The sequence below is a fragment of the Caenorhabditis remanei genome, chromosome X (assembly GCF_010183535.1).
Source record: "Caenorhabditis remanei strain PX506 chromosome X, whole genome shotgun sequence".
Lineage (NCBI taxonomy): Eukaryota > Metazoa > Nematoda > Chromadorea > Rhabditida > Rhabditidae > Caenorhabditis > Caenorhabditis remanei.
Genome location: NC_071333.1, coordinates 2,913,676 through 2,926,472, shown reverse-complemented (window position 1 = coordinate 2,926,472; position 12,797 = coordinate 2,913,676). Strand labels below are relative to the sequence as shown.

The 12,797-nt window shown below is 36.8% G+C and overlaps 2 protein-coding genes across 2 annotated transcripts; one reads left to right on the top strand and one right to left on the bottom strand.

The window, feature by feature from the left end:
• Positions 1 to 4,351: 4,351 nt before the first annotated feature.
• Positions 4,352 to 5,049, top strand: GCK72_022569 (uncharacterized protein; the record flags this gene model as incomplete). The annotated part of the gene is made up of 3 exons (XM_053734905.1): positions 4,352 to 4,444; positions 4,791 to 4,853; positions 4,957 to 5,049. 3 exons carry the CDS (start codon positions 4,352 to 4,354, stop codon positions 5,047 to 5,049), a joined length of 249 nt encoding a protein of 82 aa, XP_053578471.1.
• A 2,669-nt stretch (positions 5,050 to 7,718) lies between these two features.
• GCK72_022568 (uncharacterized protein) lies at positions 7,719 to 10,341 on the bottom strand (the record flags this gene model as incomplete). The annotated part of the gene is made up of 6 exons (XM_053734904.1): positions 7,719 to 7,989; positions 8,088 to 8,634; positions 8,720 to 8,896; positions 9,451 to 9,843; positions 9,946 to 10,186; positions 10,237 to 10,341. The coding sequence occupies 6 exons, from the start codon at positions 10,339 to 10,341 to the stop codon at positions 7,719 to 7,721; spliced, it is 1,734 nt and encodes a 577-aa protein (XP_053578470.1).
• Positions 10,342 to 12,797: the final 2,456 nt, after the last annotated feature.

Here is a 12,797-nt window from a genome sequence, read left to right as displayed (position 1 = left end):
GAATTCTTCAACCATGAGAGCAAAAAGATGACTCCAGTCGGCCAATTAGCAAAAAAGTTATTTATTTTCAGTCAGTTTCAGAGTTGCCAGTCGCCACGTCATAATATATTTGTTGAACACGATCCGTTTTTTTCTCACTGTCTCCTTCTTCCTCTGTTTCTGTCCACCCCCTCTTCTCATCTCCTCTCCGCGACTCTCATTCTTTTTCCTGCCACTCGTGCCACGCAACACTGTTTCTCTTTCTGCCATACCAGCTGGCGGATAAAAAGAAAGAAAAAATGCGAATGACAATTTTTGAGATAAGAAAAGAAGGATCCTGCATATTGTCTTGCCAGGCTGTACGAAGCGATGAAACTGCAAAAAGGATGTTTCGTTTTTGAGCGAGAAACGTTTATCCCCCGTATGGCTACGATTTGGCACCGTCAAAATGGTTTCGACTGTTATGAAAGCGTGGTCATCTTTTTTACATTTTGAATTTTCTCCACATCACCCCCGATCCGTCAGATTCAATAGAGTCGTCTCATATTAATCCTGAGGAGGTAGATTATTTTTATAATAATTTGCTACAAGTTCCAGTTTTTCGCTCATTTTTTTCAGAATTCGTCTATTAACCTAAAAACTGAGCTCATTTGGTAGAGGATACATAAAAGAAAGCTGATTTTTTAAAACTCCGACCACTAATGCGATTTTTGTCCAGCATCCACGGAAGATTTGGCTGTTTAAATTTCGTATGGAGGTGATATGCTGGCAACACTATTCTAACAAGCAACACGGAAACTTCTTGGAATTTATTTTATCACCAAAAAAACCATCTCATCTGCTACTAATGGAGAGAAGAGAAAACTAATTACTGATCATTGAATTTCCCCACAACTTTTATTCTCCATCTCTTGCTTCAAGTATCCACATGAAAACACCGAATTCATTACCTCTATGATATTTCTCGTTCATTCCAACTGTTTTCAAAAACTCATCAGTTGCATCAACAGCTTCCATCGGCTCAATGGGTCATCTTAAGGACTTATTCTTTCAATTCTACTATTTTTCTTTATCCTACTATTCCACTATTCACTATAATGAGTCAGAGATCACTGATCACCCCCAGTAAGTTTTTTTCCGAGAACTGTTAGCTAGGCGGTCCGTTAATCGTTGTGTATTGTAGCTACATCGATTGACTGATTTCTCAGTTTGAAGTCTGGAAGAATTTTCGTGCTTCTATAATCCAGTTTGCAGATTTTTTGAAAATCAATTGAAAAGTTTTATCTTCTTCAAAAGTAAATCACCATATTTGTCGAAAATGAAGTCTAACTTTTGTTTTTTCATGGGAACCGTCTGAAATTTGACTGAATATCCGCTTGTGTCAAAAATATTGTTTTAAACTTTTCTATTTCTTTCATTGTGAATGAAACAACTTTTTTTAGTTCTTAAATGGAGTGTCATTGTACAAAATACCAGTCTAACTTTTGCTCAGTCACCGAAACCATCTGCAATTTGGCTGAAAATCCGCTTATGTGGAAAATGTTGTTTTAAACTTCTTTTTTTCTTTCATTGTGAATAAAACAACTTTTTTTAGTTCTTAAATGGAGTGGAATTGTCGAAAATACCAGTCTAACTTTTGTTTAGTCATGGGAACCGTCTGGAATTTTGTAAAAGACCGTTAATGAGAGAAAAGCTTTCTTAATTTTTAAATGAATATTTATTGACAAAGATTGTTCGAAAAAGATCTTCTATAATCCATCAATCGAAGTTGTGATCTGAAAACATTCATTTCGTCCGGAATTTCAATTAAAATCGTTTTTTCTTCAAAAAATAACAGTACTTTCAAATAAATGAATTCAAACTACCACGTTTTTGAGTGGCGCAATAGGGCGCGTTTGCATAACACCCAGTTATTGCCTGATATTTACGATCGAGTGTGCCTTTCGCTCACCAAAAGAGATAAAAAGAGTGTTGCAAAATAAGAGAGCGCAGAATGAGAGAACGCACATCTACGTCACTGATCAAACAATGTAAAGACAAAGAGAGACACATCGATTTCTCCCCAGTAGTGTCCTCGAGGTGTCTTACTGCATAGACGCCGAAAAAATGTATTCCTATTTTTTTTGAATTCTAATCTTTCTATCTATATATTTTTGAATTGGAGCCGAAGTAGTTGTGGAAGGTGAGCAAGTTTTTTGAAAGTATGATTTATGGTGTTTCCGGTTAACCAAACATTTTGAACATTTTCCAATGTTGATTGTGTTTTTTCAAGTTTTGTTGTATTAAGAGGCACTATCTGTAAGAGTGAGAATGTTTGTGTTGGGCCTTGGCACAGTTGCAAAAAGTTGTTTCAATCCGAACTCTTTTTACAGCATATGTAGCCCTATAATAGTGGTTTACAAAAAATATGTCATCAGTCCCCTATGACGTCATCATAGGAAAATATGACCAATAATTGACTTTTCACCCAAAAATTCATAAAAATTTCAATTTTTCAAATAACTTTAGGAAATTTTCGCAACATGTTAGGAGTGTTTTTGACTACCCCTACACAAATTTCCAGTCCCCCAGACACCCCAGAAACCGTTCAAGTGAATTTCACTTTCATGTTTTTCCAACTTTTCTCGAAAAATCCCTCTAGAAGTACTCAAATTTCAAATCGTATTCGTATTCTCCGCAAAAAGTTCTATTAGGTCCAATTAAAATCATCAAAAAACCATTGCACCATTTTGAGATATTTCGATTTTTTCAAAAATCACATAAGGGTCCCCCCTTATGAAAAAAAAATTTCCACGAAAAATTCAAAGAAAAAATTTGTTTCGAAAATAATCAGAATATTGATAAAAAACATAAAATCAACCAATTCCGAGATGTTACACCGTAGAAATTAGTTTGAACCGATTTCGTTTTTTTCTTCATCGAAATTTTTTCCCATTTTTTAACGTTTTAATCAATATTTTGTACTGAAGTACACAAATTTCAAGTAATGTACTTATTTCTCGCTAAATTTAGCAAATAATCAAAAAAAGACCAGTGATAAACCATTGGACCATTTTGAGATTTTTCCATTTATTTCGAAAATCACATAAGGGCCCCCCCCATGGAACAAAATTTTTATCGAAGAAATAATTCAACATTATTAACGTTTGGAACATTGATGCAATATTACAAAATGTTTTGTAAAAGAGTTTTGAACGTTTTTGAATCAAATTAATGTTGAATTATTTTTTCGATAAAAATTTTGTTCCATGGGGGGGACCCTTATGTGATTTTCGAAATAAATGGAAAAATCTCAAAATGGTCCAATGGTTTATCACTGGTCTTTTTTTGATTATTTGCTAAATTTAGCGAGAAATAAGTACATTACTTGAAATTTGTGTACTTCAGTACAAAATATTGATTAAAACGTTAAAAAATGGGAAAAAATTTCGATGAAGAAAAAAACGAAATCGGTTCAAACTAATTTCTACGGTGTAACATCTCGGAATTGGTTGATTTTATGTTTTTTATCAATATTCTGATTATTTTCGAAACAAATTTTTTCTTTGAATTTTTCGAGAAAATTTTTTTTCATAAGGGGGGACCCTTATGTGATTTTTGAAAAAATCGAAATATCTCAAAATGGTGCAATGGTTTTTTGATGATTTTAATTGGACCTAATAGAACTTTTTGCGGAGAATACGAATACGATTTGAAATTTGAGTACTTCTAGAGGGATTTTTCGAGAAAAGTTGGAAAAACATGAAAGTGAAATTCACTTGAACGGTTTCTGGGGTGTCTGGGGGACTGGAAATTTGTGTAGGGGTAGTCAAAAACACTCCTAACATGTTGCGAAAGTTCCCTAAAGTTATTTGAAAAATTGAAATTTTTATGAATTTTTGGGTGAAAAGTCAATTATTGGTCATATTTTCCTATGATGACGTCATAGGGGACTGATGACATATTTTTTGTAAACCACTACCATAGGGGTACATATGCTGTGAAAAGAGTTCGGATTGAAACAACTTTTTGCAACTGTGCCAAGAGGAATCCTCATCTTACAGACAACGCCTCTTAAAAACATAAAAAAATATATATAGTATGAAAAAAGGAGGCAAAAGCAAAAGGTCAGTTTTTTTCATACTTGTCATTTGCCGGCCCGGCCCGGTCGGCCCGAGAGGAATTAAAAAAAAAATTTTGCATCCAAAAAATGATTTTCAAGTGCTTTTTTATCACTAAATTCATTGTAGAACTAATAAAAATCCTGAATTCAGTTGAATTTTTGCAGAAAATGCCCCAAAAACTACTTTTTCCAAAATTACTGCTAAAAAAACATGTTTTTCGAAAAAAAAGTAGAGATGTACTAGGCAAGTGAACACTGACTACCTAAAGTATGCACACAATTGACGCATATAAACTAAATTTTTTACAGAAGCGTCTGTCCAAACTTTATTTGAAGCTCCACAAGAACCAGTTCGACGTAGAAGTAAGTTTTTTTGAATCTGTTTTCGAGAATAGTGTTCGACGTTTTGTCCTTGATAGGGAAGGTTATGGAGTCAGTTAAGAGCTATGAGACGTGATAGATATTATTGGAAAGCTCAGTTTCCAAAAATATGAACACTGAAATACTGAATATATATTTGGAATCAGCATGTTCTCAGCTTTCCAACAATATAGGTCATGTCCCATAACTCCAAACTGACACAATGACCTTTATTAGTTAATATCGATCACTTTTCGTAGTCTATAAAAAACAGACCCGGGCACAACTCTTATGATCAAGCGAATTACCAAAAAAGAAACATATTCCTGTTCATATTTCAAAATTTCAGTGCTCTCCGGAGAACGAACGGCGGCAGATCCCGAAATCTACGAGAAGGAGGCAAAAGCAAAAGGTCAGTTTTTTCATTGCCTTGATTTCTCACTGAGTATACTTAAAGAAAACAAAAAAGTGTTTTCTAGTTCCTTGAAGCCATTTTTCCAAACGTATTTTTTCAGCACTTCGCAGAAGAGATGATGCCGCAAGGAGTCTATAAAAATGGAGAAGAAGACTGCCAGACACCAGTTGGAATCTGCCAGACTGGAGCTTGAGAAGGCCGAGAAGGAAAAAGAGGAGATGGAAAAGAGTCTGAAAAAAAGACGTGGCAGTATGGAAAAAGATAGTGATGATGGAGGACAGCCCTCTTGAGTAAGTTCACTTAAAACACTTTGACGCAAACATCTTATTCTCATTGACATCTTTCAGGGAATCCCGGCTCCAGGGAAAAAACGTCTTCAATCCAAGAAAGTCAAGAAGGCGAAAACTGTAAGTGTCCAAGTATTCTAGCAAGAAAATAAGAAATTGATTACAGGAGGACGTCTAAAAAGTTCTACCCAAATCAATCGAAGCGCTACAGTAGCTGAACGAAGGCGAACCATTATTTCGTGAGTTTTGAACTTTTCGATAAGCTAGATTAAAAATTGCCACACTTGCGTTTTAGATCGCGAACATTTTTTTTTTAGAAAATCCTTGGTCGAACTTAATTTTTTTAACAGTATAACGTGCTCATTTCAGAACTTCCAAAAGTACAACTGAGCTCCAAATTCTTCGACTTCTAATCAACTTCTCTTTCTTCATCTCATTTGTTTTTTACATCTTCGTCGAATAAAGAATATTTGTTTTTAATAAATAGTTTTTTTGTTAAACTTTCATTAAAAAGGGAGGACACTGAAACTCTACAGGGTTCAAAAAAGTTGAAAGGGAACAACGATCTCTGTTTTAGTATGAGAGTCTTCTTGCCGTTTTCTTTCATGTAATTCTTATTTCACATGTCGTCGGTGTTTATGAGTTACTCTACCCACAAATTGTATGACTGAAAGCATTTCTTGTCTAGATGCTAACTGAACTTTTGTTTTTCAAAAGATTCACAGGAGTGATTTGCCTACTTTCTTACAGATGAAAAGAATATGTAGTGCATGTAGACAAATCAGATAGAAAAAAAACAGGTATGCTCACATTAGTTAGTGACGAAGAACAAGCGGTACTGTATAAGGTCCGCACCTTCTCCTCAGTTTTTTCCAAACCATCAAACATGATACCTTGCTATTCTAACGTTCGAAAACCCATCCAAACGTGGCAGGTTGATGGTCGAAAATACACATTCCTCAATCTCGAAGTTTATGATTATTTGCCTTCATGCAAGAGAGAAGGATTTCTGACAAGAAAAGAGCTGAAAAACGGTAAAAAATTTCAAAAATAAAAGATTTTCAGATTTTTTTGACTAAAAACGCTCATTCTTGTGGTTTTTCGTCACAAATTGCCCATTTTTCAATACTTTTTTCGACTTACCCTTCTTTTTTTGTTCGCCAACTTATAGAAACTACTCAATACGTGGTATATCAAATGAACAAGTAGAAGACGTGTCAGTCCGATGCACCGCTATACATGTTTGTGCATCCGATGACTGTAAATTTCATTCAACGCGATCACTGCCGCATCCTTCTCTTTTTTCACTCGTTCTTCACAAATCTCCTTCTTAATTTTTATGAATAGACGGGCCGCAACAGCGGTCGTTCCTGGCACCTTCTGGCGACATGTTTGAAGTCAGCAAACTGTGACCTTTGCTTATTTTCTCTTTTCATCATGTTTTCTTCACTTTCCATCTCTTTCTATCAACGCCGGAGCATGAGGGTGGCGCCAGGGTGTGAAAAGAGTGCAGATGCATCGTCTTTCAAGATTCCTTGGCCGGGGCGATGGGGCAGTTGGTGTCAGGTTCAGTGCCACGGCGGAGGGCATGAGAGAGGCCAGGCTAGGAAAAGAAAGAAGATGCTTAGTTTTTCAGGACACTTCTGCCTGCGATCCATGGAACATCTTAAGCCTCCATTAGACGAACTCAGCTGTGGAAAAGGAAGACGTAAACGCGCCCCATGGGTCGCCCGTGTACTATGCGCTGGAAAGAGGGGGCCAGTCGTGTACTATACGTGGAAAATAGGGAAAAATAAAGGGATTTTGGAGGAAAAACATTGAAAATATAACATTATAAATTTTTTCAGATACTTTTCAGGTAAACATTTTTTTTTTCTACTTTTCGACGAAAATTTGCATTTTCAAAGTGAGAATCACACAAATTTTTTAGATTTTTGTGTAAGAACATTTTCAAAAGAAAGAAAACTTTTTTACGAGTTTGTAAAATGTTTTCTTTTTCTTGAAAATGTAACTTGAAAGAGAAAATAGAGTTAGGCCATCTCGTGAAATAGTTAGGCCACCGGCTACTTCCTCTTTTCTGGGGGGCTCTTCGATATAGACGCAGAGAAAGGTTAGAGAAAAAACGAGAGAGTATGGTTTTGACGAGAGACGCGGAGAAACGAGAGAGTCTACTGTAGGGTCTTACTGTCCCCCTCTTCCTCATGTGTGTCCGATTTTTGGTGGAGACACCCCTCTCTCCGCCACCTCTCCTCTCGGCACCGCCACCTGACGGGTGTATGTCAATTTTTGTGTAGTCTGAGAAAATGGGGGGGGGGGTGGGTGTGTGTTTCTTTTGTCTCCCCATACTACTTCTGATGCCGATGGAGTACCAGATGTCGACGGAACACTCTATATTCAATACGATGAATCCATCAAAGAGAGAACCGAGAGTGATGAGGGTGTAGCGCTGGTGTACAGTGACATCTCGGAACTTCTTTCTGGAATTATAAGAAAACAAGCAGTGACATTTAGGATTTTATATAAGTTGGAATCGAGAATCCACACGTCAGTTCTTGAATCAGATTTCAAAACACACTTACTTCGAACAACACTCAAAGCAGAATACCAGTGGAACTGCTGTTGTTCCAGTTCCATCATCCTCAACATACTTTGCTGGTTTGCCCTTTTGTTTTGGAATGTGCTCTTTGATAAGGACAACGGGGACATTACTGAAGAGTACTTGACGGCATTCTTGACATCGTTCGACTGAGTCCAATTTCACGTCACCAGTTTTGGCATCTCGAATCGTGAAGACCTTGTGATTCTTCGAGACGTAGTCGATTTCGAATTTTCTGTTGGCGTGTGATCTGGGAATAGAGGATATTCGGTGAAAGTGGATTTCAAAAATCATCTGTGCTTCTCATCTCAGATTCCTGATTTACAATTTTGAAATACTTTCACTGACCGCATCAGAATAGACTTCACTAGCTTCTTCATCTTCTCATCCATTTCAGCTCTCTGCATCACCATTTCCAAGTAATATTCTGACGAGTATTTGTTAGCCACGTAGTGGTCATGACAAGCGGCAGCTACAGCCAATTCAGTGAACGTGGGCGTGGCCAAGTTCCATTTGAGATTCCTCGCGAAACCATTTGATTGTACCCAATGGTATGTGCCAATTCCAACATAATCGAGCTCACCTGGCTTCTGAATGAACATCTGGAGTGGGATTCTAGCTTTGAGGATTTCCTCTTCACAGCTCCAGAATTGTTCTACTAGCATCGTCAGCAATGACATCTTTTTCGCAATTATTTTCTGAAATTCGGCAGCATATTCCATTGGGACACCATACCAAACACAATCTTCTGGGGCCATGTTATAGTTCAGGGAGGCCAGGCAATTGTTCTCCAGATGACCAGTGGTACGGGCTCCAGGAAGTTTAAGGTACATCTGCGGCTTATTGAGACCATCAATCATCTCTCCAGCAAAATTGAGAAGTGTTCCACAGCCATCTACGGAAGGAGTCCGGGAAGAGATTCACGTTCTGAAAATTGGGAATATTGAATAAATGTTGAAAAAGAAAGTAGTATTACTAACCGCTGCTTGTCTCGACCAAGTCGTAGAATCCGTCAAATTCATATTGGTACCTAATGCGCCCATTGTGGCATCTTCCATCGATTCCGCCCATTGACATACTGGACTCTTTCATCTTGTTCGCCAACTCCTCAATGATTTTTTCGACTTCCTCCAAGTTGTTGTTGAGTTGCAAGATGGCTGTAATAGTGAATAGATTGAAAAAATGTTTAAATTAGATTGGCAACTAGAGTTCAAAATTATAAGGCAACCATCTACAGTACCGTCCAAAAGATTGTAAACTTTGGTCTTTTCAGTTGATATTGGCCAACTTTGAGAGTGTGTCAGGTAATGCTGATTGTCCCACCAAGTAGATTTTTAATGAATCGTATAGAACAAAGGTAGAGCTTCATTTGTGTGGTTGACAGCTTTTCTGTACGAACACTCCCTAGAAAGTTATAGTCATTTTAGGAAGACAGCTCAGAAATTGCATTATTTTGTATAGAAATAATTCGATTTGAAAGATAAATTACGTTCTCGAAACGTAACTTGCTAGGGAGTGTCCGTACAAAAAATTGTCAACTACAAAAATGAAGCTTTACCTTTTTTCTGTATAATTCATAAAAGTCTATTTGATGAATTAAACAGTATTACTATGACACACTCATAAACTAGGCCAATTTTAACTGAAAACCGTACTGTAACTAGAATTCAGAATTATTAAGAAACCGTTCAATCTTCCTTTCTATCCTCACCTTCTCTCACCAAATCCTGAATTGTCTCATAGTATTCACTGAATTCATCGAGCTTCTTGGTATGATGAGCGTCGTAGCAAGCCCATTCGCGAGGATTTGGTCTCTTCTTTCCTTTTAGTTGGACGCTCCAGTAGTTGGTGGTTGCCTTCTGAGGCATCTGTCGCAGACATATCAAATCATAATCATGCAAGACTTTAGCAAGAGTTTCAATCAAGAAGTCATCAGGATTCAGTCCAATCACATCGCCGAGCCCACGAACAACACTCATACTTGTACTTGAGAGCACCTCGAGAAGTCTGGGCATTTGCTCCAAGTTGTCCAGATGGTTAATAGGAACGGGGAGATATCCTGGAGCAGGAGCCGGTTCTTCTCCTCGGAACTTTTCGAAGAATTCTAATTCTTTTGGAACAACATTCTGGTTACATCCATCGAAAAAGTAGTAGTTCTTCGATTTATCCAACTATTCATACACATGATTCTCATTTGTATTCTTACGACGTTTGGCTGCTTCGAGCACTTCACAACTGCTAGTAGTTATTGGATCCAAAAGTGGTGAACCAGTGAAACTGATCTTATCCGGATAATCGTGGGAGCTGGAATTTGAAGTGACGACATTCTCCAATTTCTTGGGATCGGCCAAAACCATTTCATCCAGTCTATTGATGAGACCACGGAAGTCGGATGTCATTGGAGCAGTTTTTTCCAATGGGACGATGTAAGCGTTGCAATTGGTCTCCTGAAACAAAAATGTTGTTTTCTAACCTTCCAAATAGTCTCTATTCTCACCTTAACCTCATCATCGATGTTCTTGAAACTCTTCTTGCCGCTTCCGCGAGCCCAGCTACATCTTTTTGTTGAGAAACACACACAATTGATGACTTTGCAAACCATAATCTCGATTCTCGGTGCACATTGGTCTTTCCGTAATGATTTCGTGGTTGTCCAACATTTGATACTTCTGGACGCGTCGGCAGTGCTATTTAGCGGCGGCGACAACTAAAATGCAAAACATTCGGAGAATTTATTGATTTCCAGCCGGAATTCAGCCTAGAACAACAACAAAAACTGTGAAAAGTTGACGAAAATGACAGAAAATCAGAAAATCGCTATTGCTCGAAAAATGTGAATATTTCACGGCGGCGACAACTAAAATGCGAAAAATTTGGAAAATTCCTTGATTTTCGTCCGGAATTCAGCCTAGAACAACAACAAAAACTGTGAAAAGTTGACGAAAATGACAGAAAATCAGAAAATCGCTATTGCTCGAAAAAACACTATAATTTCGCGGCGGCGACAACTAAAATGCAAAAAATTCGGAGAAATCATTGATTTTCCATTGGAATTAAGCCTAAAACAACAACAAAAACTGCGAAAAGTTGACGAAAATGACAGAAAATCGGAAAATCGCTATTGCACGAAAAATAAGAATATTTCGCGGCGGCGACAACTAAAATGCAAAAAATTCGGAGAAATCATTGATTTTCTATTGAAATTAAGCCTAAAACAACAACAAAAACTGCGAAAAGTTGACGAAAATGACAGAAAATCGGAAAATCGCTATTGGACGAAAAATGTGAATATTTCGCGGCGGCGACAACTAAAATGCAAAAAATTCGGAGAAATCATTGATTTTCTATTGAAATTAAGCCTAAAACAACAACAAAAACTGCGAAAAGTTGACGAAAATGACAGAAAATCGGAAAATCGCTATTGCACGAAAAATGTGAATATTTCGCGGCGGCGACAACTAAAATGCAAAAAATTCGGAGAAATCATTGATTTTCTATTGAAATTAAGCCTAAAACAACAACAAAAACTGCGAAAAGTTGACGAAAATGACAGAAAATCGGAAAATCGCTATTGCACGAAAAATGTGAATATTTCGCGGCGGCGACAACTAAAATGCAAAAAATTCGGAGAAATCATTGATTTTCTATTGAAATTAAGCCTAAAACAACAACAAAAACTGCGAAAAGTTGACGAAAATGACAGAAAATCGGAAAATTGCTGTTGCACGAAAAATACGAATATTTCGCGGCGGCGACAACTAAAATGCAAAAAATCCCAAAAAATTCTTTGATTTTCTATTAGAATTAAGCCTAAAACAACAACCAAAACTGCGAAAAGTTGACGAAAATGACGGAAAATCGGAAAATCGCTATTGCACGAAAAATGTGAATATTTCGCGGCGGCGACAACTAAAATGCAAAAAATTCGGAGAAATCATTGATTTTCTATTGAAATTAAGCCTAAAACAACAACAAAAACTGCGAAAAGTTGACGAAAATGACAGAAAATCGGAAAATTGCTGTTGCACGAAAAATACGAATATTTCGCGGCGGCGACAACTAAAATGCAAAAAATCCCAAAAAATTCTTTGATTTTCTATTAGAATTAAGCCTAAAACAACAACAAAAACTGCGAAAAGTTGACGAAAATGACGGAAAATCGGAAAATCGCTATTGCACGAAAAATGTGAATATTTCGCGGCGGCGACAACTAAAATGCAAAAATAAAGGAAAACTCATTGATTTTCTATTGGAATTATGCCAAAAACAATAACAAAAACTGCAAAAAGTTGACGAAAATGACAGAAAATCGGAAAATCGCTATTGCACAAAAAATGTGAATATTTCGCCGCGACGACAACAAAAATGCAAAAAATTCGATAAATTTTTTGATTTTCTATTGGAATTATTATCGAAATAAAAAAGTTCCGACATTTTTTCCTCGTCGGTGTTTGCGGACTTAAGCCAAAGCTATCAAATTTTGGCTTGAGTCCGCAAACACCGAGGGGGAAAAAATGTCGGAACTTTTTGTTGCGACAATAAGCCTAAAACAACAACAAAAACTGCGAAAAGTTGACGAAAATGACAGAAAATCGGAAAATCGCTATTGCACGGAAAAACACTAATATTTCGCAGCGGCGACAACTAAAATGCAAAAAATTCCGTAAATTTATTGATTTTCTATTGGAATTAAGCCTAAAACAACAACAAAAACTGTGAAAAGTTGACGAAAATGACAGAAAATCGGAAAATCGCTATTGCACGGAAAATGTGAATATTTCGCCGCGGCGACAACTAAAATGCAAAAAATTCGGTAAATTTTTTTTTGTCCGGAATTCAGCCTAAAACAACAACAAAAACTGTGAAAAGTTGACGAAAATGACAGAAAATCGGAAAATCGCTATTGCACGAAAAAACACTAATATTTCGCGGCGGCGACAACTGAAATGCGAAAAATTCGGAAAATTCATTAATTTTCTATTAAAATTAAGCCTAAAACAACAGCAAAAACAGCAAAAAAATGACGAAAATAACAAAAATTGCTATTATACGAAAAAC